Source organism: Neodiprion pinetum, chromosome 4 (genome assembly GCF_021155775.2).
Source record: "Neodiprion pinetum isolate iyNeoPine1 chromosome 4, iyNeoPine1.2, whole genome shotgun sequence".
NCBI lineage: Eukaryota > Metazoa > Arthropoda > Insecta > Hymenoptera > Diprionidae > Neodiprion > Neodiprion pinetum.
The window spans coordinates 20,707,081-20,731,902 of record NC_060235.2 but is presented as its reverse complement, the minus strand read 5'-3'; the positions used below and the strand labels follow the sequence as shown (position 1 = coordinate 20,731,902).

Below are 24,822 nucleotides of genomic sequence, written 5' to 3'. Positions count from 1 at the left end.
AAAACATACCGTGGCAAAGCTCGAATCCGACCTTAAGCAAGCTCCTCAAAATCGAATTCTATAGACTTTAAGTGGAGTCTGCATATTGTGTAACGTTTGCCGCTTGATTTGAAGAGGCCACAGAATCACGCTGTACAATTTCACTTTGATGTTTGAAATCGGATTACTCTCACGAATAAAGGGTATCTTAGCTGTTAGAAATTTTTATGTATCATTTAGGAACAACTCTGTGTAGCTTTATCGTTTCGTTATTTTTTTCTTTATCTTTGAGGATAAATTTTATAGTATCTGAAGCGAATCGGATCTGACTAACACGTAATCCGACTTCGCCTGGAAAGATTAACGTTGCCCAAAAGCTTCAGGAAGTGAACTGAAATGAAAGGTGTCAACGAATGTGCGAGAGAACTACGTGATTTCGGTAATTTCAATTATGATTTTCAGTTCAAAAGTCAATTTGGTTGATTTTCTTGGTTGGAATTGGATAATTCACAAGAGAAGAGAGCCTGTGTATGGTTTTTCTTTCATCCCATCGAGAGTGGTGAACGGTCCGTAGCCGAATTTCATATAAAAAGACAAACATCGAGTTTGCCATAACACAACTCGCAGTGAAAACGGTTGGACGGTGAAGTGGAATGAAAATGCAACCCCCGAAATTGCTGCCTTGATCGGCAAAGGATGAGAGTAGGGATGGAGACAATGGGATTGTCCCAACTCCGGTATAATTGTATCCGATATTTCAGAGAGAGAATCGCGGATATACGGTCGTCGGATATTGTCTGTAGGAGTCGAGTTGCTCGGGTGGCGAAAGACGACACCGATTATTCCGGTTCGAACAAACAAAAAGGACCGGCGGGAAGTTAAGGGTTGGTAACCGGCCGCGATACATTATCGCAACATTTCACGTCGTTCGAGTTTTGATTGCGCTTAAAAGTGAGATGTAGACTCATATTTTGTCTCCCGAGATGTTTGCCACTGTATTCTCTTCCTCCTCCTCCTCTTCTTCTTCTTCTTCTTCTTCTTCTTCTCCTTCTTCGTCTTCAGTGGCGTGAGGAGAAATGGCTGATAGGCCTGGTGAACCGTGATGGATGGCACTTGTTCCGTTTCGTCGGAGTTTCCCCGTCTTTCACAATTCGTTTTGGGAGCCCGCCCAGCTATCTGTCCGGCTCGTTCCCTTCCATTAGATATTAGAACACAGAAAAATGATCGGCCACAAATCAAACCGTCCTCCGGCACTGTCTTTTATTCCTACGCCCGAAGCAACGTCCGTCTGTATCCATCTGTCCGCCATGCTGCAAGGTTTGGCTGGGGTGACGGCAGCCCGTGCAAGCCTCCCTTCTTCACCCCTGGCACCACTCTTCGCCCGTCCTTTTTCACCGCCGGTTTCAACCCCTGAAGTCTCTCTTTGTCCGAAGAGTCTTTTCCGCGTTTTTCATTCCACTCCTTCTTTGTTGCCAATCCGAACAATAGCCCCGCCTCGTGTATTAACAATAAATGTAACGAATGGTTTGAGAAACATCTCCTCCTTCTTCACCTTCTTCTACGCTCTCACCCAAATATTCTCACTTTACCCACAGACGACGCTCGCATCATTCTGTAACACTTTCTTTCCTGCAATAACCGAGGTCTCATCATACTCAGCATCGCATCGAAAGATCAAATTGCTAACCAATTCATACCTCAACTTGGTAAGTCAACGTTTTTAAGCGTGTTGAAAAACGACGCCTGTTTCGTTTCATTTCAAAATCTCGTACAGTATTGCGTTTTTCCTTAAGTTGAATCAACTGGTGTGCGGCGATCATCAGCACCACACACGGTGTCATTATATCAGTTCGTTTGCGGCTTACCGTCCCTTTTCAGGCGAATGTGGCTTCTATAATGTATCTATAAAAGAGATGATTCACTTAAGAAGACAAAATTTTGCTAATCAAAATTGAAATTAGTAACGTTAACCTGGCTGAACATTACGAAAAAAATCGTCACCGTGCAATTTTAGAATGAATTTGAACGAATTTAATTTTTAAAAGATGAACATGCTCTGCTTCATTGACGTTTTACAAATTCCAGATAATTTTGAAGTTACGAAACGACAGTTTTTCCTAAACATGCACCGTCACGCTAACGTTACTAACTTCAACCTCATGTTGGTATTTGGTACGTAAACGCGATGAACCTGAGGTTCCAACCGATCAAGTTCGATCGCAAGCCCAAGTTTGAAGGTAAATTTCCGAGGTGTAAAAGAAACCTAGTAAGTTATTCGAAAGTACGATATTGATAAGTTTTATCAATTGTATTGTCAATATCCTCCAAGCTTGAATTACAAAAAGTAATAGTTTTTCAATAGACTGAGTACCTTCATGTGCGACAGTTTCGCTTGGAAATGAAAACGTTGAACACTCGGCATTGCATTCTTATCGAATTGGGCTGTTTCAGAGGTCAATGAGAAACGAATGACATACTCGGTTTTGCATTTATCGATCATTAATCGATTGAATCTTCAGTTTTTCTTTCAACTTCGGGCCGTAATGCTTCGGAACGAGATCTTCTCCTCCGTTGAGAACAACAGGGATGTTTGGAGAATGCAAATCGATATCGGAGTCATAATTAGAACGTACTATGTACACCGGAGGTTGGTCTGGGAGGTATTGAGTGGCTATCGAGTCGAGCATCTAGCCGGCGTTGTCCCGGTCCAATGTGTATGGAAATAGAGCCGGCCAGAGCGGCGTCGTTGAAGGATGAAGGGCGAAGACTGTGGGGTCGGCCGGAGGGCCGATAACACTTGCAAATCGCATTACAACAACGGCGAGCCCAACTCCCAGGCGTGTGTTACCCCCACGTGTAGTTTGGAGCTCAGTCCATTCTGCACTAGCCCGGTGTCTATTCCGTGGCCCCTGAACCTCCGGCGAAGATCACTCCGGGTGTTTCGTACCTCTCTGATCTCTATCGCATCTCCCAACCTCGGCAATGTCAACACTGCGTGATCAAGGCACATCGCCGCGTCGCCATGAATATACCCGCTGTTCTGGGTAATGAATACACTAACCTCTGCATACTTCGAAATGAATTCTGGTCGTTTAGTTCTTTTCCACTTCAACGTGATATTAGAGATCTTTTTAGCCTTAGTGACCAGCGTCATGTTGCAAGGATATTGTGACCGTTTATCATCCGACAAGATGTTCTCAGGAGACTAGAGAAGAAGGATAAAATTAAGACGCTACACTGTAGGATAGAAAAATATAAATAACGGTGGTGTTCAAATTGACCAAAATAGCTCGGTGTAGACTACTATAGAACAATTCTCGTAGTCAATTCGGAAATTCAAAATCAGATAGTGTGAGGACAACAACCGATATCGTTACATGACTGGCATCAGATAATGTTAGGTTGGATCGAGGTGATATAAGATTGACGTTAGATAGTGTTACCTCGACATCAAATAGCGTTAAATTGATATCAAATGGTGGCAGGTTAACATTGAATAGTGTTAAATTAACATCAAATAGTGTTAGGTTGGAATAAGGTGATATTAGATTGACATTGGATAGTGTTAAAATGACATCAAGTAGTACTAAATTATGGCCTATGAAAGTTCACAACACGTGTTTCTTACATAACGGATGTGCGTTATTTCGTATCGGAAAATCGACCCCCTCACCCGTTCACCTTAAATTCACCCGCGTCATCTCAGGTTTTCCGGTTGCCCGTTCAGATTTGTTCGTTATTCCGGTTATAGTCAAAGCTGATTCGTATTCGAAACGCGATAAAGCTTGAATAGATTTCCCAGAGAGGTAAAACGGCGACGTCAATCCCGGCACCCAGGGCCCCAAGTGTGTTTTCCGTACGTTTCCCCCGGCTCCCACTTCCAGCTGCTTTCCTTCCTTCCTTCCTACCATCCTTCCTTCTCTACTTCGGTTAAACTACTTTGGTTGAGCTACTTACAGGTGCTTCGTGCCTCGCGTCTCGCCCCGTTCGCGCCCCGCGTGCGTCGCTCTGAATTTCGTAATTGCTATCGCACGCGTCACCGTCAAAGCAAAGATTCTCGCCGAAGGTAGATGTGAGCGCGTGACTTGAATATACGAGATATTCTTGAGCCGACGGCGAGTAGCGACGCGTCGCGACGTCGCGCGTCGCTCGCATCCGATGTAGAGCGTCTCTCGTGAAACCGCACTTGGGTTGGTACATCGTCTAAGGATTCGCCGGGATAAAGCGAAACCCCGAAAATTCGGGAAAGAGAGAATAATTGGTTCGAGAATCCGGTCGATCGGAAAATTATTCGTTCAGTCAACATTCGGCCGTGCGAGAATTTCATTCGGAAAATGTCAAAGGTCTGTACACTGAGAGAAATTTTTAGTTCCGGTTACCGCTTAGTCCTTGACTATTTTCATTTTTTACCACAATCGAAAAATACGGTTGTAGGTAAAAAATGAAAATCAGTCTTTTAGCTGTTACCGGAAAGTCTGGTATCTGTTACTGTTCTTTCTCATTACGATCACTGTTGCTATATTTTCTTATAACTGTTGCGAAAATTTAATGCTTGTGCAACAATAAATTGATGTTAAAGCCTTATTTAACTAAAAGAGTAGAGTAAACCGAACAACCTGATTTTGCGTTGCAATTACCAAAAAAGGATCAACAATAGTGTAAAATGTTTACGCGTACCTCGTCTTTCGTAATACGAACAATATTCAAACAATTTTTTTTAACGATACCTGTTTTACTCAATTTCTCTAGTTACTGTAACAAATGAAATTTTTTTCAGTGTACCTAACCTTGGCCGCAGTGATTCTCAGACGGTTAAGTTTTGAAATGCAGAATCAGCCCGCAGCGCCACTGCCTGCTGGTCACGAGACAGGCTCAATTTTTGTAAACATTTTTTTTTTTTAGCACTCGCTTTGCTTTACAAAAAATGAACAGTGCTTCTTTGTGTTTTTGGGTTAAATTCGACATTCATGGGTTATGTTATGTTCACAAAGACTGAGCCTGTTTCACTACCAGTCGCCGGTGACGCTGCGGGCTGTTTCTACGTTACCAACGTACATAACAAACTCGTCGAAAAAATTAGCCATCTCAGAATGCTTGCGACCAAACTGGGCCCAAAAATTATTCCGTTTCGTTACATTGCTGAGACCCATCGACTGAATTACACTAATCGTTTTATGTTTTATATTGGAGTACAGTTCTCAAAATGTTTAATTATTCTTGAATCCTCGTCATTTGTTTTGAGCCTGCGGTTTAGAATTTCGGAATTTGTAGGACAACAAGTTCTTTTTGTAAAGCCGCTCTTTTACTTCAATTATCGCATAACGCCGAACGAAAATCGTAATATTAAAATTTGTAATTTCAAGCGAAAGAATCGAGCTACTTCGATGCTACGTTAAGTCGTTTCGAAATTAGCTAAGAGAGCTTGATCAAATTTCAATTCGCAAGATAATCGTGCAAATATTATATCACCTTTCTTATACAAACTCTTGGCGAAATTCGATGATTAAAGTTGAACCCAGAAGCGTGGAGTATCCTGCAGAAGACAAAGAAGAAGAAAAATAAAAGCGCAAGGGTAAGCGAGGAGAAATTGAAGGACAAATATACCTTGGCTAGTGTAATTGGGTCGGGTGGGATGAAAAATGAAATGCAAGTCCTTCAAAATTTTTACTCAATCACAGTTATATTTCACTTTCGGATGTACCTGTGCGGAAAAAAAGTAAAGAGCTGTCGAGAAGTTTGATAATTTCATGATAATTACAAATTTCGCGACGAAGTCCCGTGTAAAAATATAGAGAGCCGAAGTGCAATTGAAAAGTAAATTTTTCTGTCTTGATTATTTCTGATCAGTTTGCCTTACGTTCTTGGTACGATATTGGATTGGCGAAAAAACGGAAACTGGTTCCGATGCAAAAGTGAAGCGGAAGAAGGAAAGAGAGAAAAGAATATGAAATAAAATATGGAAAAAAAGGATAAGAAATTTCTTTAAAATGACTTCCCCGTTATGAATATTCAATGCAATATTCCTGTCAAGCTTCGGGATATAAGTACTTGGAAAACTTTTTTCATCCAGTTTCACCCCAAAGATCTTGCTGCGACGGTTTTAGGCTCTCGGACGATTTTAGCGACGTATTTAGATCATCGCGTCATGCCTCATTTCGCCTTATATTCAAGTCTTTGTGTATTATAAATTTATGTGTGAATATATAATGTTTGTATGTACCCACAGCATACATTCACTCCGCGTGTTTCATCTTTCGCGAAAATCAAATTTTCACAATGATACACTCGGTGAGAACGAAGCTGAACCGAACGTCGTTAGCGCGGTTAAATTGTTATTTTAAATCAGTTTTAATCAATTCATAACCGTTCGTCGACGACCCGCTGATAATAAAAATCCGTGGTTCTTTAAGTGTAAAAACGACAGATGACGTTACTGAGCCCGTAACGAGGGATTGTTTCACCCTTTGCAGTGAAAGTGATTGAAAACGAATTTCATTAATAAAATAAATCATTCCCCCACCTTGAATATGTTAATCATGCTTGTAGCGGAAAAACCTACTTGTTTTAAAATTGAGAGAAAAAAAAAAAAAAAACATACCGAAGTTGATTTTATGTTAATCGCTCTGGTGCAATGTAGAAGCGAACGAGCTTTTACGTATTCATTGTAAGCTCAACGCGCCGAGCTTTCGGAAACTGGCAAAATATCGGAAGCCCGTGGGGTGAGATTCGCGTGGATGCATTTATTGTCGAGTGTCAAAATTGATCGGAAACCGTGGGTACGGAACAATATGGACTCGGGCTTGTCGGAGAGCGTCAATGTTCGCTCGAAGTATCGAGTTTCGCATATCGCGAGGTGTGAGTCGTGTTCCGAGCGGTGATAATAATTCGGGCCAGCTTACGCACTGTTTCGGCCCCTGCGCGTCGAACATGGAGCGAAGCTTGTACAACAGAATGCTTCCCTTATCCCACTCGGTTGTACTGTACGTATATGCATTTATATACATTTCATGACCCATTAATGCAGCAGGCATCCGGTCATTCTCCGCCTACGGCTGTATTTGGGTCGATTTTATGTACATCCATTCGCGAGGATGATTGCGACTATCGTTTACTCGACGAGCAACGCCGCCTGCGTGAACTTCGCCTACTGATTCGTTTAGAAATTTTCGGAAAATTCTTCTCGAAAATTGAATTCTCAAATTTGATTTTTAAGGGTAAATTTCCGTACGACAAAAATTGTATTCGTATTTCTTATCGATCGGAATGTGAGCGCGTTATCTATTTATCGAAATTATAAGGCATCCGCGATTTTTTGGCCTACGTTTTGACGTTGGTGTGGTTTGCAGAGACCAAGGTGTGCCGTTCATTTGAGAAAGTCATACAATAAACACTCGATAATCAAATTGTAAATCGACAAGAAAATTGAATTCAACTGAAATGCAGTTTTTTAAATAACGAGGAATCGATAGAGATAATTGAAATCATCGAAAATCAATGCGAATCGCTTAAAACCACATAGCTGAAAAAATCGCGCGGCAGTATTTGGAAATCATGCAGATCGTCGTAAATCTTCCAGTCAATGCCGAATAGTTTGAATTCATCAACATCCCATTCGTTTCTAATGAATTATGTGCTTTTGTAGATATTTAGTTTACCAAGTGATTTTTGTTGATTTCTAATGATTTTACAGCGTTCTTGGTGAATTTCAGTGATTTGTTGTGATTTTTATCTAATCAGAAAACCGCTGACTCGATTAGGACCACTAATTTAGAGTGATTTCTGCCTTGTTATACAGTGGATGTGGTTAATATTCAGTTCACCAAGTAATTCCCAATGATTTCCTAATGATCTAAGTAATTTTTATTTTTTTTTATTTGTTTGATTTTACGTAATCTCCGAGATCAATTTTTATCGATATTCACTGTACTGCACAGTAAATCTCGTTTATTTCCAGTTCAACAAGTGATTTCCATTGATTTTAAAATAATGATTTCCCAATGATCAAGGTGTTTTTTAGTGTTGTATTTCACGTAATTATATCTGATCCAGAAATCACTGAAATTGATTGGTGTTACGGATTTCAAGTGGCTGCTGTTTACTTCCAACGTGTCATGCACTGCTTTCCTTTTCCGTTCAATAATTTTTCAGCGTATCAGTTAATTTCCATTGTGATGTGATTTCCTGTGACTTTGTTCGATCAAGAAATCACTGCAATTTATTTACCGCTGCCACAGGTCGTTGGAAATCAATAAAAATCGCTAATTCGTGCACTGGAATCAAACTCTCTAAATACGAATCAGTTGCCGCTGGTAAAAATCTCTGTATACACAATTATGCACTGAAAATCAGCGAAATATCAGTGAAAAGTCGGTGAATCGTCAGTGCATACGCACTAGTTTTTTCCAATTGTATAATTACAACTATAAACCAGTGAATTTTCACTGATTCAAATTTCGAGATGAAATCATTACGGGCAACGCGTGAAAATCAATAGAAACAACTTGAAATAAATGGCAATGATCACCGGAAACCATTGGTTCGATTTTCAAGCATTAATGATACGAGTTTGAAAAGAGACCTGCTGCCTCCTTAACCCCTGCCCTCTAATATTGTTTCCCGTTCGACGTTGGGTCGGCGGCAACGGTACAGAATAGGAAGCCGACCGTCGTGCTTTCGCGTAATTATTTCCATCCGCGATTGTGATGCAAATTTTTCTTGTTTTCATCCCATCCGTCCGCTTCCGCTCGACGCCCGTCGCGGTCACAGCCCTTGTGTGCCGCGGTTCTCCGGGTCCCGGGAATCCCCGGCGCCTCGCGTCGCGACGGCTCGACCCGGAGCTACACGTTCCGCGCCTTCATTCATCTGGGTTTTATTGTCGCGACGCCCAGCGCGCGAGTCTGAATCACCGGGGGTGGAAGCGGCGTTTTTATTTTCTCTTCATTTTTCTCCCTTTTTACACCACCGCGTCTTTTTTTGGACTAGCAGGGAGGGGGAGTGGTCGCCTTTCCTCCCTTTTAGTTCAGTTTTGTTTATTGTATCGTTTCTTTGTTTGCTCGATTATTTATTTGTTTGTTTGTTTGTTCGTTCGTTCGTTCGTTCGTCTGTTGTCCGTTTATTCGTTTATTTGTTTTTCTTTATACACGTTGCTTCCCGCCTGACTTCCCGCGGCTCTTGTTACCTCGAAGGCCTTCCTTCCCCCTTTCCCACCGCCATTGTGCTCTTCAAACGTCATAATTGTACTCCCACGTCGTGCGAGTGAGTTGGTGGTCGTATGTCTGTGTATGTAGTTACTGCAGTTGTGTGGGCGGAAGGAAAGGAAAGAAACGGAAAGGAAAGGAAAGGAAAGAAGAGGAAATAATAACACAAAGGAAAACCGCTCGGCTTCAGAGTCCGATACATGCTTCTGACCCTGTAAATTCGCACAATGGATTGTGTTAGTGTCGACTTTAAGCCTCGCGCTCTGCAGTCAACCCTACAATAAACAGCGACCGGCGAAATAAAGCTCGGGTCGATTTTTACCCCGGAAGATGGTGAGCCTCGGCTTCAAGTGTGCATGCATTATGGGAAGGGGGTGCCGAGCCTTTTTCAACCCGGGTAAAACTAAACACGTGTTATCGCGAAAAGGGAGGCAACGAAACTTCTATTCCCTTTTATTTCGCAAACACAAGATATTCACGAGGAAAATGTTCTTTTCGAACCGTCAACTTTTACCCAGATTACTATTCAGCTTGGGAACCTTCGACTAGTGGTGACTTTTTTTTTTTTTCTTATTAGGGAACCGATTTGAAAATTGTTTTCGTCACAAACTTGCAGTGATATCTTAGTGTACAAACTTTATTCTTCCCGTAACGTAACTTTCGATTCGTTTTTAGTCTTTGCTACAATGTTGATTTTCAAAACTCACGTAAATATGCAAAACTTAGGTGAAAATATCTGAAAGTCTGACAGCCTGGCCTAGAGCTTTATTTTCGAACAATCGGAATCAAGAATCTCAATATAAATTACAAATAAAAATACGTTATTAGTAAAGTTGATTTTCATACAGAAAGGAGAACAAAAAAAAAACCGAGAAATGCTCTTCTCTTTCGCTTTAAATGTGATATCAAAAGAAAAGGAAAAAATCCAGAGCTAATACAAGTCCAGAAATTGGAAACAATCGTGTCATATCTAAAATTTAATTCCTGCGGGGAAACTGCAAGAGATTTAAAATTATAAAACCGACTTTTCACCTTATCTCAAACTATAGACACTATTAAAGCTTGCGATACAGGAAATGAGAATCGGAGTTGTAAAAGAGTTCATTTCTCAACTGACTAATAGTACGTACCTACCTATCTGCAAACTACAAGTTATATTATCGGTTTCGCATACACCTTACAAAAAGAAAGCTTTTATTTTTATATGGATTAGCGGAAGTCGCTTCCAGCTCGGCTACTCGGTTTGTCTGGGGGAGGGTGCAGAGATCCTTTGTGTATCTTGTATAACGACTGGCCCACACAGTCAGCGGGGAATCTACTCTCACGGGTACAATTTAAAGTTCTCACCCGCATCGCGAATAAAAATCTTCTCGTAACGAACGGAATAGGAGAAAAATAATACGGGTTATACGATACCGAGTCCAAACCCAGTAGAGCATCGCCGTATTAAACCGGATTACGACAGATTAATATCCGCAGACGCTGCGCTGCCTTGGAAAATGTTGTCTGTTTAGCAAATTTTCAACCCCGTGGAAGATTTCTTTTTCTCTTTTTTTTTTTGTATACATCAGTTTTGCACACTATATAGTCTTTGAGTATAGATCTATATTCTGAACAGGTGAGTTCGGTGTTGCTCTTTCTTCTTCATTTCTCATAACGCTGAATTAGCTGATTACTCGAACTATTTCCCAGAAGTGAAATAGGATCGACGGTTCTGAAACTGATTATTTCTAATCTCAGTTTTTTCATGGCTGTTAAAACGAGTCAAAGCATAATTGTAAATCATGTAGAAACAGTGTCCGCGTGTTTGGGTACGAAAAAAAAAGTGCATTGTAATTGATAAGAAAACGTAACTTTTTGATTGAATCAGTGTAGAGACGCACCTTTTAATGTCTGCTGGGAATTTCGCATGTCCAAAATCTATGAAAAGATTAACATTGATGTAGAATGGATTGAAGTTTCCTCCATGCACAGGATCCATTTAATAGTCTGAACAACTTCCAAAGTGACAGCGAGCAACATAAGTTGAATGCGAGGAAAGTTTATACATTGTATGTCATATTCGCACCAATGCGCAAGCAAATTTTTTTTATAGATCCGAAGCAAGTCGGAACATCGTGAATCATCTTAAGTTGCAACTCTATTCCACTTCATTCCATCAATCACATGTTCTGAATTTCACGTTCAAACATTTTGTATACTGTTTCTGCACGATTGTCGTACGTTCCTACTAATCTTAGACCTGGGCAAGATTTGTTTCTGAAAATTGGCTAGTCATGCCTTAGTTTATCACAAATCAAAAACAGGCACCTAATTCGCCATGTCGGTATTGCGAATTGGAGTAAAATCGGGCGATTCACTGAAGTGCGAAACCATTTTTTTTTTTTTGCAAGCGAAGCGAGCAAGAAACGCATGGAGTACGTCGACGTTTTGGTCGAATATCGCTCACGGTACCAGCAATAAGAGATAACCCTTTGCAGCAGAAGAGAAGCGACGTTAATTGTTACGGCCGTGTTTCTGCGCCCAACTGATTTTAGGACCTAATTCCGGATTTCCTTGTAATGGGGAGGGGGGTAAGCATGGATAGAAACGATGAATTTTAAGCCCACGCCTACTACGTTTCTACGGCGGACCGACGAGCTAGGATTGCGGGTAAATTGTGCCGCGGATTTGTCGCTGTTTCATAGGGTGCTTGAGCCGGTGCTATCGGTCTTTGCTGTAGGATTGTTTATGCCTGCCTAACAGCCTAACCCTGACTAACCTACAGAACAAACACGTGCCCACCACCCAACAACCGCTCCGCCCCAGTCGTTGAGTTTACGTTACCTCCCCGACCATGCGAACGGCCTCTCCAACTTCGTATGAAACCTTGTTCAACTTCGGTATACTGCGTGTATGCATGACTAGGTGCACGAAGTGTTAGCAATATCCAGCATTGAATGTTATCGATACTCGGATACGAATATCGGTACACTAGTTATCGTCAAGGCTTAACGACCTCTTCAATATCCTCCTCCGCAGACCCTCGATGTAGATACCTGCGCTCCATTATAATCCCTTGGCAATTTTTCCCTTGTATTCCAGGGCTTCGCGAGAGAGTTTTCAATTCTTAGAGGCTACAAGCAAGCGTAGACTCTGGAAAAGCATCCGCGAACTTTTTGGACCTGTTCTTGAAACCGGTAACAATCTGTGGATACTGTTTAAATTTATCTTGACTGTTTTACTTTTGATGTTATTTCAGAAGTAGACGGTAAAGTAAATTTGAAAGCATCCGAATCGGATGTTGTCTCCGGATCTTCATAATACGTACAGTTTGTTCGTACTGCGACAACTCTCCTCGTAATTTCTCGTACCTACCATATTTTCCTTCCGCTCTGTCGAACTCAGCCAACGAGCAGCACCTCTTCTTCTTCTTCGTCTTCTTTGACTCCATACTCTGCAGTTTAGATAGAGCAAATGTTTGTCCACTTTCGGGCTACAATGACTCACCCTGAGTTCCTCCACCCAAGCCCGCCTCTCCAGAAGCCCTGCAAAGTCCAGTCTACTGGAGTGGACAAATAGCATCCCTCTTGCAAATACCTCTAGGTCACTCTAAAGTCCATACACTACGTTTATTCTAACTCCACTCCCGGGGCCCGGCCATCTAAACTCCGCGTAATTCCCATCCGAATTAACCGAGATGGGGGGGAAGGAAGAGAGGCGGACGCAGCTTGGATCGAACCAGAGCTTCCCCATTCCCGGTACCAGGTGCAAAATACTCCAGGGGTTGACCGTTCTGCCGCGGAAAGCACACCTCGCTTCGGGAGTGCATTAAGCCCGCTTCGCGAACCTGACTGGTCCCGGAAAGGTGCTCTGGCTGAATTCAGACAAGTTCAGATCGTTGCTTGTGACGGACGTGTTTGATGTTATATGAATTGATATTGAAATTACCCGAGTTGTGTGGTGAGATTACAGACGACTTCGGAGACGAATTCATCTCGCTTTAAGCGATTCGTACGACATCAGAGATTCCGAGGTGAGGGTAAAAAGAAGGGGAAATGAAAATTTAATGTCTCCTCACGTTTTCGCGTGTTTGTACAATGAGCTAAATAAACAGTTTGCTCGAGGCACACACACGCCCACACGCGCGCACAGAGACGGTCTTAATGCACGCATTATGTACTTTCTTTAATTACATCTCGACCATTGCGGGGATCTCTGAAACACGGTTTGTTAATTTTGATTGAAATATACACGTACACAGAAATTCCTCTTAGATGTATGTGCATAAGGTATAATATCAATTTGTCGACGTCATCGTCGTGGTCGCCACAGGCATGTATTTATTCGGTGTAATGACACACGGTGACTGTGCCAACAACCAGCTATCCCATTTATACCGGGGATATCTAACCATAAACGTAACGTTCGTTGAGTAATTTCGGGTCTCATCTATGTACGCGTTTACATACGTATACACATGTATACACATGCACTGTATCCGTAGGATCAAAGATGTTGGACTACGGGTGCACGCACCGTAGGAGTAAGGGAGTGCTTTACTTTCTGATGGGACCAAAAATTAGGCAAAGGGACCGAGGGGGCGGGGGGGAATAAAGTATTCAACATCGTGTCTCTTCCTTGTGAAACTGAAGCGTGAGATATTCAATTACTTCGCGTTGATGCTTCTTTTTATTTAATTATGTATCAGGTTCTTTTCTCTCTCAAATCGGTGGATGTTTTTTTTTTTCCCCTTGATTAGTAGGTAACGTGCAAATCCAGCTGCACAGCACATTCGAGTCGATGAGTGAAAACCTTGGGAAGTGAATATGAAATACCTGTATAATGGAAATGGAATAAAGGTTATGCCTCGGGATGTATAAATACGTAGATTTTTTGTTTCGTTTTACAACGTAGCGATCGCGTTGTTTTTTATTACTTTTAAATTTTTCCGTGCGTATTTGAAACGCATGCACCATTAATTTTTTGCACGCGTTATCATAATTTTCAAGGGGCATAAAATACAAATGCGCTTGTGTTTCGGTATATGAACAAGACATCCAGTTTCCACCCCAATTCTGCAACAACCGACCGCTCCGAATGGTTGGTAGGTACTTTCCGCTTTTCGCTATTCACCTCCCTCCCCCTTATCGCCCGAGCTCGCTGTTTGTTACGCGAGTTTCGCATTATTCCCCAAGAACAAAGCAGCTGCTCCGCCTTTTATTTCTGATTAAAATTCTGCCAATACGAGGAAGAAGAACGCTCTTGGCGGCGCATTTGTGTCAAATATCTTAAAATGGGGAAACACTGAAAGCTCTTAACAGGAAATTAAAATCGGAAAAATTAAGCTCGGGGGTAAAAGAGAAAGAGAAAAGAGAGTAAAAAAATGTATACGTATATATGAAGCACAAGGGAAAGAGGAAAGTAAAAATTTTTTATTTAATCTTCTCAAGCTCTTCGTTGCGTAGTCTGGTTAATCTGCATACTTGCTGCAGGCATTAACTGAAAAATAAAAACCATCACCGTAATTAGGATGATAAATTTTTCTACAACCATCAACACTGCATTTCATCCATATGCTAATCAGCATATTTTATCATGTATAGCTATAACCGTTTGACACAGAGAAAGTATTTTTGTACAATTAATTTTTTGAATTACTTGGAAAAAATTTACTGGATAATTTACATATTTTTATACCATTAAACTTTCTTAACATTCTTACTAGTATAGCAACAAAAGGAATGCTGCTTAGTTTCATCAATAATGAACGAAAATCCTAATTCCGGTTTGAAATTTTATGAATTTGACAATACAGACCCGGCAGTCAAGAATATGTTCCAGAATTTTCAAATCATATTACGATTCAGGAAAAAGAAAATCTATTTGCAAGCTAATACAATTTTTCGATCAATTCTTAATACTCTCTATACTCATCGAACAATTTTTCTATCAGATAAGCAAAACTCGGAACAAACTAATAATTACCAGAAAGTGAAGAGTCGACACAGCAATCAATCGGATGTGAAGCCAGAAAAAAAAAAAAAACAATTTGGATACTCGCCGATTTTCCGCAAGTCTTGAATTTGAATTTTATACCCTGAAATCGCCAACGCAGAGTGAATTTCGTCAGTCGGTAATCAATTAAGCTTATATTAATGGCCTCGAATCTGGATAAGGGCTGATGTTTCGAGTTTTCGTTAAAATTCGAAAGCCTCGAACTACGGAAGCAAGCCGGAATCCCAGAATAACCGGGATGTGATCGCAAGTGGATTTTTTATCCATACATGTCGTCCAGTCTTCCAGTCTAGACGTACAAAACCCTCGAATCCGGCATGACGAAGGGGGCGCTGAAGAGCGGGAAAAAGGGACGAGGCGAGGGTCACGTTATAAAGGAAAGTACCCTAGTCAAAGAAAGGGGGAATTTTCGAGTGAGGGCAAGGCAAGCGAGCGAGATGTTAACAGCCAGACAGCATTGTCGTTGTCAGAACCCTGCGCACTGAGCTTCGCAGCGGTTCTCAATATCTCGGAATTTATCTCACTCAGCTCGAAGTTGGTTACAAGTCCGATTTCGTCTCGTTTAAGTCATTTTTTAAGCAACGCCACGTAATGTCTAGGATTCTTCTAGTTTGCTAGTTCTAGGATTGTTCTGAATGTTTTGATATAAAAATATTCAGTTTGAAATTTTTTTTATACCGAGATCAAAGTATTTTTCACTATTAAGGTTGGAGAGTTCCCAACAGCAAATCGTCCGAATCGGAGCTTGAAAAAATTGGTGTCAACGCGTTAACCTTGTTCAAGTTGTTTCCCTTTTCTTTTTTTTTTTTTTTTCTTTTGTTAAGGTCTTGGTTATATCCTTTCCTTACCTTACTTCATAGATTTGATGTTCCATTATACGTCTCTTCATCGACATTGTGGACAGCGTTGCGTCAAAGGCTCGGCGCAGAGTGTAAGGACATCGTGCCATATGCTTTGACCCAGTCTCGTTCCTTTTTCCTCCCTCCTCTTCAGAGATTCAATTATTTTGTTTCCTCAGAGCAGCGTCCGCCTTTCGGTGAAAACGCAAGTGTGCGTAAGAATCCGTCCTCGTTTTTGCGGTGCGTTTGGTCACCGAGATACAGAGAGAGAAAAAGGAACAGGATGTGTCGTTACGGCTTGTCGAGTCGTTCTCATCCTCGTTGACCAAAAGATCGCTTCGAGGAAAATGTTCGATATTTGATCGCCCTCGGGAACAATTGTGTGCGGCTCGACTACGATACCTAAAAAATATCTTTACAAAATTCCGCATCCCCCAAATACCATCGTCAAAGGTCATCCGCCCCCGCGTGATCAGCGAGATAAAAGCGAGCGACAAGAGTCTTTTTTCATTCTTGTCTTCGTTAATGTACACTTGCGAAATTGGAGGAGTGAGGAAGTCCCGCGGCAAGGCAGCGTCTGTTCCTTCTCTTTCCTTCTCCGTTTCTTTATAACTCGTGCTTACGGCGAGGGGCCGATGAAAGAATAATGCCGTGTTCGTTTGATATTTACTTTTCGGGAGGAGTGACGTTCCGCTTTTGAGGATTACCTCTTTAAAAGGGCTCTCCAATTTAATTATTTCTCCTCGGGGATGCAGACGAAATGCTGTAGGATAATCCGAACTGCCTGGGGCAGACTGCCGAAGTCCGGTCGCCGATGAGAAAACCCGCGCCTTCTATTCGGCCTCTCAGCCAGCTGAGCTCTTCCCCGGGCAAACTTCGACGCGGGAGGCTTGTATTTAATTGCGCACCGGGCAAAGATATTGCCCAAAGTTTGTTCAATCACCGAAATATAATGACCCGTTTCTCCGGGTCCTGTATTCCCGTCCCCTTTAGCGGAAAGCATAATCTCGTCCTCTGACCACCTCAAACTTCACCCGGGCAAGCCGATCGGAACAGTTTTAACAACTTCTTCCATCTGTGACACAATTTACAATAAATTTCGCTTAACTTTGTTATGAGATATTGGCGTATTAAATATTTATCAAATTTATTATATGTATAACATTAATATATGACGATTATCCTGAAAGTGCAAGAAAAAAGTAGTCTTCCGAACGAAACAAATCATTGCAGACTGCAGAAATTAACGGAGAATACGATACTAGGTTTTTAACCATTATACAACGATTTAGTGTGAGAAATGAGTACCTGATTCGATCTTGATTATAATTTTACTATTTTTTTTCATTGCTTTCAATTTTCGATACTAATTCGGGTACTTAGGTCAAAAATTGAATGACAAATTTGCTCTTTGCAATTTTTTTTAATAGTTCCACTTCGCCCAGAAAAACAAAAATCTAGTTAGTAGTTTAGAAAGCTCTTTCCCTGAATTTCCAATTTCACTCTCGCCTTTCCTATAAATTTGATGAATGCGCAATGTGCGACTATCTCGAAGTGAAATGGACAACAAAGTACTCATTAACATATTTAACCCCGCAAATATAGAAATGTAAATTGAGTTGTAGACCAGTCTCGAAGTTTAACATGTAAACAAAACAAACTAGTGTAATCCACGATGGTGATTTAAGCAGACAACGAGTGCGAGTCGAAAATAGAAAAGCTTTCTTGCTGCAAACGTGGATTCGCTATTTGGAGAAAAGAGTTAACACTCGCTGCGGTCCGAGTTAGTTGCGGTGTATGTAAAATATTTTGTAATTACTGTACCATTTGCGATCTTTGACAACTTTTGTATACACGATCAGTTTGACCTTTCATCTCTCCAGTTACTCAATTCGTGACTGAAATCAGACTGCTTCAATTAATTATTAGTCGAGGAAGGTCAGAAGAATGAAAATCAAATTTGTTTTAAAACAAAGAATGTGATTACACCAAGACACACGATACATTAAATTACATTACACATCAAATGTAAGTTTGCTACTTTTCGTAGTATTCTTGTAATCACATTCTTTCCTACGATTAGCCTTAATTTATTCTGTACTATTCATATAAAAACCAATTTTTTTACGAATTCTAGAAACACAATAAATGGGTGGTTAACCTAAAATCTAATCTCACTCGACACGTGTCGAATCGCGCATATGGTACTACGTAACCAGATAGTAACCCAAGAAAATCATCACTTATTATCTGTTGATTTTTTCTTTTTCTTCTCTGTCAAATCGGACAAATCTTGTATTACCTGCTTTACTTTATTTTTCAAAAAATATTGTTCAGTTGATGTACTAATCAGAGCGGTTCTCTACCACTTTCGTGAATAATCTCTGATTAATGAATATAGCCACGAATGGTTCAAACTATTGTCACAAGTGGTAGTGAGATGATAGACACAGGTACATGTGATCTACTTGTCATGTTTCACTGGCATTCGCGTCAGTTCGGCTTTCATAGTTCTTGCGAGCCATTGAGAACCGGGGAAAGAATCAATCGGGAAAAAATTCGGGGGGGGGGGGGGGGGGGGCGAAAAGAGGGAAACTAATCCAAACGCGTGTCGAGAAGAAAAGGGGTGTTTGAGGGTTTCATTCTGAAGGGGGTTTTAAACGTCAGGACGTAAAATCACCGGCTAAAATACCGAGAGTAGAAAAGGCACGCCGTCGTGGCTGTCTCGTTGCCGAGGAGGGACGCTTCTCTCCACCCCCGCAACACGCCACCTCCTCTTCACTCGACCCTACGCACTTTACCGTTACGATAATATACGAGGTTCGAACCGGCTGACTCCAGCCCCGGATTTCGACGATTCCTCACGTCCGATGCCCGGTACTCTCCGCTCCGGGACCCAATACCATTTGCTTCCCGCCCCCGCATTTCCCGAATGAATTTTACACCGGCACTCCGCTGCAGCCGGCTTCCTTTCACTCTTTCTCCTCTCCCCCCTACCTCCTACTCCTCCACCACTTTCGGTTCCGGGTTTCGGTTTCACTCTTCTTTCGCCGTTGAACTTCACTGCTCAGCCTTGAACCCGTTTCTTTACTTCGCTCTTTCAGAGGGTCGCACTCTCGAGCTACATTCACCCGACGGTGTTCACGAGTGCTGGCTCAGGGCACTGGACACCACTGAAGCCAACGCCTGGTTCAATGCTCTACATTCCGCCCTCGCCGCCCTCACCCAGAAGGCCTTGCGGCTCGCTTCTGCTCTACCCGATCCTCCTCAGCTACAGCACATTGGATGGCTCGCAAGAAGACACTGCCTACAGGTAAGACACTCCGTTAAATTGTATTGTAGAGGTGCTGGTTTTTGACACTTGAGTAACGGTTGTTACCATCCTTTGATCCACTTGCGTGACGTGTAATATGACCTGTTATTCACAGATGAAACAGTAGAGTGATTTTTATCTACGTAAACACTGATTTTTAAATAACAACACCGTATATAAGGTATTGAAAATTTTTGTCAAAAGTTGCGAAATGTTGGGCTATAGTCACGAATAAAATAAAATTGACGCGATTAAATATCAAACGAATAAATATAGAATTTTACAATGGTGACCATAAACGGAACGGTGACCACAGATGGTGCATATACCTTATTAGGATTCTGGAATTGATTTTACAACGTGTGAATAGTCATACTCTCAATTGGTCTACTTCACAAACATCATTGAATTGGAATATCAAAAACAATTCTGAGATCCTATTGTATAAATGTTCCTGTGACTTCGAATAGTGATACATCATGGATTTCAATACTTTGAATCACACGAGATCATTTTAGTCGAGCATTATAATAATGACTCAAAGTACTGACTTCTAAGATTATCTGTCAGAACAAAATTAAAACTTTTCATTACTTACAAGTAGTAGTTATATAGAGATTCTGTACCACAAAATTGTTACCTATAAGCAGGATTAGACCAAAAGTGGAAAAGGTTGGTCACTTGGATAGTAGCCGAATTTACTCTGAAAATTTCAAATTCTTGTCTACAGTCGATTCGAATGTAATTGCGCCCAACTGACTGACACCTTGTTGATACCCCGTATCATTTTTTTTTACTTTTGCGAGCTCGTAAACTCGTAACTTTGCGAGACATGTAAAAACTAGCAGGAGTAATTTTTTGTCCAAAATCGATGCTTGTTTTTTCGCTAAAGTAAAAATGAGTAACGATGTTGAAACTGACCGAAATTGAACGCAACCACAGCGTTCCTTGAACAAGATTTAAACATGTTATATAGTACAATTCTGTGTTCTGAACTAGCTTCCATGTTTCGATGCACCGTAAGTACGTTCAACTCTTGAATTTCGAGTAGTTTCACAATGATAATTCAAGAGATGCGGAAGGGGATGGTTCAGCATCCGCATATTAAAAGCGTGCATGTGACGCATGACGTTTGAAAGCGGCTCTCAGACTTCCACACATATCTTTAGCAACTAACGTTCAAATAGAGAAGGTTAATAAGGATACCAAGAGGCTGAGTCACACGGCAACCGCGACACTGTCAACTTATCAAATTGTTTCGAGCCCCAGGGATCAGCGTACGGCGTGTGGCGTGTCTGTCAGGGAATCGTGACCTCCCGCAAAACCATCCTGTGCCTTCCGTCGGCCGCCAAACTCCTCACCCTACAGAAACGCCGCCAACGTCGCGCTCCACTAACCGTTTCACACTTCGATTAACTCGTTCCATCGCCTGCCCTCCACTTCCCCCAATTCTCTCCCCCTCTCTACCCCCCCCCCCCCCCCTTCCCCCCCTCTCGACAGGTTGGGCAAGAGAGAGGTGACGTGCGCGACCGACACACGTACCAGTGAGCGAATCAATTAGTGACTAAAATTACCCCCAACCCCATGGATTCTCTGCCAACTAGGCGGCACGCCGTTAATTGTTAATTTCTCACCCTAAACGCGCGCGTTATTTCCACCACCACCTTGTTTGAAGCAAAGTTTCAAACATCGTTCATCCAACCCTCGGTTTCACGAACATATTCGCCTGAAAGTCGGTTAGGTCATTTTTATCATCAGCGATCCCTTGAGGACCGGTTTCGATTCCATGATGGACCTACAATCTCGGAATGAAAAGTGACACCTGTTCGGAGTCTCGTTAGCGGAATGCAAGACGAAATTAAACCGAAGAAGAAAGTTAGAGCCGAAGAGGTTACCGGGAAGTATCGTGTTACGGATCGGCGTCAGAAACAACATTTGCAACATTAGCAACAGCTTTAAAACCACCAGCCACGGGTTGCTTAATTGAGCCCTAATGGGCTGGAACGATTAGGCGACCTAGAGAGCCAGTGATCCGTTGGAACGCGGTGAACTGGGTTGGAGTGCCGGATTTCTCCCCAACACCGTTGCCGTTGGTGCCGCCGCTGGTAGGCCCCTCGGCAATTCTGCTTGCGGATTGAATTTCGTACCGTCCGGAAACCGCTAACGACATCCGGTGGATACGTGAGCTCGTGCACTTACAACCTGTAGACGACATCGGGTACCTCCCGACACCCGTTTGCTTTACGTGGAGAAATTCGTCAATCCTTCACTGCAGAGCCTCCCGTCGTCGTCGTCGTTTATGCACGAATCCAGCTACTGGATGGCGAACGACGCGACCGGGCCACGGTTTCCCATCTATCCTGCACCGTGATTAGATCATGTGTCAACCGAACCGTGACACATTTGCTATCGGCACCCTGCTCTCGACGACTGTAGGACACAACGGAGAGCCAGACGAGAAAACGTCGACGTTACAACGTTCAGGATAAATAGATATCCTCCCCCGAAGGAAAAACGTCTCGCTTCTTTTCTCTCTTTTGTTCTGCAGATTCATGGGCACGTGATATATATATCAGGCTTAACCTGTCTTGACTTATTGCGTTTTCTCCGACCTTAATCAGTTCTGAATCGCTAACACTGAAAGTTATATTCAGGCCAAGGGTCAAATTCAACACTCTCACCGCTGCTGCTGCTGCTGATTTGGAAATTGAAGATTACTTCTGCAGGACGAACTGAGTTTGCTATGAATACATTCTGGCACGTTGATTTGTTTGAGTTAATCAAGTTCCTCGGTCAAATTAACCGAGATTTTCAGCGGAAGTTACCCCACCTGAATACAGAACCTGCGAACGACGGTATCTCCTTCTTCGGTGACACGTAAAACGTGCGCACCACAAACTTCGAAATCCATTTCGAACACTTTCCCAAACTCTCGGAAACTTTCGTACCATCAAAATTTGCTTTAAGGATAACTTTCCGTTTACCGAACGCCATGAAAATGATGACAAAAAACAGATTTTATGTCACTTCCGAAAGGGTTGAATGATTGGGCTCTATACCGTTACCGAAGTTTTTGGTAAATTTTCACACACTGCTGCGTACCGGAGCGTACACAGTTTGCGTCGAGGGATTCCAGACCGAAAGCTCAATCTAACCTGAGGTAAGCCTAACTCACTTAATTGAGCCAAACCTGATTTCCGGTGTATATGAGAGGCCCGAACGGGCTGTTTATGGCTTCTACCCAAGCTGCGCCTTAAGCTACGGGAGGAGGGTGAGCGGACCGATTCATGCTTGGGTTTTTATGCACAATGGTCGAAGGTGGAGCAGTTTGGAGCTGTCAGGCGCAGAAGCGACTCTGGAGGTATTAGCAGAAACAGCACCAGCAGCAGCAGCAGCAGCGATGACGTGGTTGTAGGAAACACGCGAGATGGAGATGGAGGATGGAGCAAGCCTTGAAATCGATAACTAATATATCGGACGTGGCGTAGGTGTATTGATAAAGGGGCTGAGAGGACGGTTACAGGGTCGAAGGCAGGCGTGCTGGGGCGGCACATAATTGATTGGAATTAGCGCCGTGAGCATGCCTGATTGCCGGACCACCCTCCTCTCTTACTCTCTCTCAGTCTCTCTCTCTCCCACCCTCCCTCGGAGGTGGGAGTGCGTTTCAGATACGTGGACTCCGATATTTGGAGACGTATTCGTATACTTTTGGACTTTTGGATTCATCGCCTTAGAATAATAAAATTGTTCCATTCTATTCTATCCTCTCTCTCTCTCTCTCTCTCTCTCTCTCTCTCTCTCTCTCTCTCTCTCTCTCTCTCTCTCTCTCTCTCTCTCTCTCTCTCTCTCTCTCTCTCTCAACTCTCAAAACTCTCAAACTCGTGCATACGCACACGGATTCCGGTGCTTCTTCTCCTCTTCCACCGTCGGCCAATCATCCGTGAAAGCGGCTAACGCCAGCGGGAATAATAACCCGGTTCAAATAAGATGAATCAGTCGAAAGGTTGCTTAACGGTACCTCATCCCGACCGCCCAGGCAATACTCGCTCTTCGGAGTTTAGTAGGATGAGTAGCATCTAATCAATAGCGAACGAAATTCTAGAGACTGTGTAGAGAGGTCAATGTTTTTTCACCTCCCATAACTCCGAACTTGATGCAACTTCAAGTGACTTTGGAAGACTTGAGTAAGTAAAGGCACCGATTACGGAACTTCCGTGGGATGGTTCATAAAGCACAATAGTCGATGACTTCATCTTCTTTCTTCACTGTAAGTGAACTGACTTATCGAGAACTTTTGACGCCGTCGCGTCCAATGATTTCTAAAGTTTCCTTATCAATTGACTAGACCCCTTGGAATGATCTGATGAGTGAGTCTAAACGTCTGACTCAAACACCAGTTAAAAGTGAACGCTTGTTAGACTCGGTTCATCTCTATTCTGAACTGCCAGTTGTAGAACGAATTGGATAAATTGTGAAAACGAGCGAGGTGAAGGTACTTGGGGTATGCGAAACTCATTAGTATTATTCCTTTCCCCCCTCTCTCCCCTAAACTTTCCGAGTTCTTTAACCGTGAAACTAGCTGTCAAGTTAACTTAACAAGCGGGTGCACAGCGCACATGAAAAGGATGGTACGAAGGAGACGGGGACAGAAAGCAAAGGGGAGAGAAGGAGATCGAAGCGCAAGATACGGGATATGAAGTGGTGCGCGTCTCCAGAGACCCGTCTAGATAAAAGCGCCGTTTTTAAACCGCGGATGCTGCAGAAACTGGCCCCGAAAGTATTATCCGTATGAGCCTGCAGACTCCGGTAAAGATCTGCTGCCGAGGCAAAACTAAACCGCAAATCGACCGTTAGACCAGACTCGACCTTTCAGTTCTGGGCTGTGCTTCTCCACTGCTCGCTAACCAACCCCGTTGAATTTAAATCGCTGATGATCATTCGATCAGTCTCGTACTCCGGCTCTCGGATTCTCAGAGACGCTGTTGAGGTGGTTCAAACTTTATCCTAACAACATCTCGAGGACTCTTCTTCTCCTTCTTATTTTTCCTCTTTGGATAATTCTCGGTCGTGGAGATTCTACTACGGTGCTTGTCTAGTCCTCGAAGAAAAGATCTAGCCTCTTACCGTGCCGCCATGTGTGTCAAGACCTCTTTCTTTCAGAGCTAATGCCTCGATCGGGAGGAAAACGATAACGCTGACATTCCATCCCGGAAGCATTTCGACGTGGGATAAAATAAAGTTTCAGCCATGTGGAAATTATCGAGTTCAAGATTTTGGAATTAAACTGATCGGTTGATCTAATTTAAATTTGATAAGAACATTGTTTGAATTGAAGGAAGGGGGGGGGGGGGGACTGAGCGTGAATTGTTCGTTGATTTTCTTATCTGTTCACGACGGTGAAAGAAAACTACAAAAAAATAGAAGAAAGCAAACATAGATAACTTTTCTATAATTGGTCCCTTATCGCGCGATGCTCATGAAACTATTCAGGCTGCAA

At 42.5% G+C, this 24,822-nt stretch overlaps 1 protein-coding gene across 3 annotated transcripts in view; it reads left to right on the top strand.

Moving 5' to 3' along the window:
• Syn1 (Syntrophin-like 1) overlaps positions 1-24,822 on the top strand; it is a 236,782-nt gene that overhangs the window by 190,502 nt on the left and 21,458 nt on the right. For all 3 annotated transcript variants that reach the window (XM_046622572.2, XM_046622570.2, XM_046622569.2), the window contains exon 4: positions 19,117-19,325. In XM_046622572.2, coding sequence (XP_046478528.1) covers positions 19,117-19,325 — 209 coding nt within the window. The remainder of the gene's footprint in view (positions 1-19,116; positions 19,326-24,822) is intronic.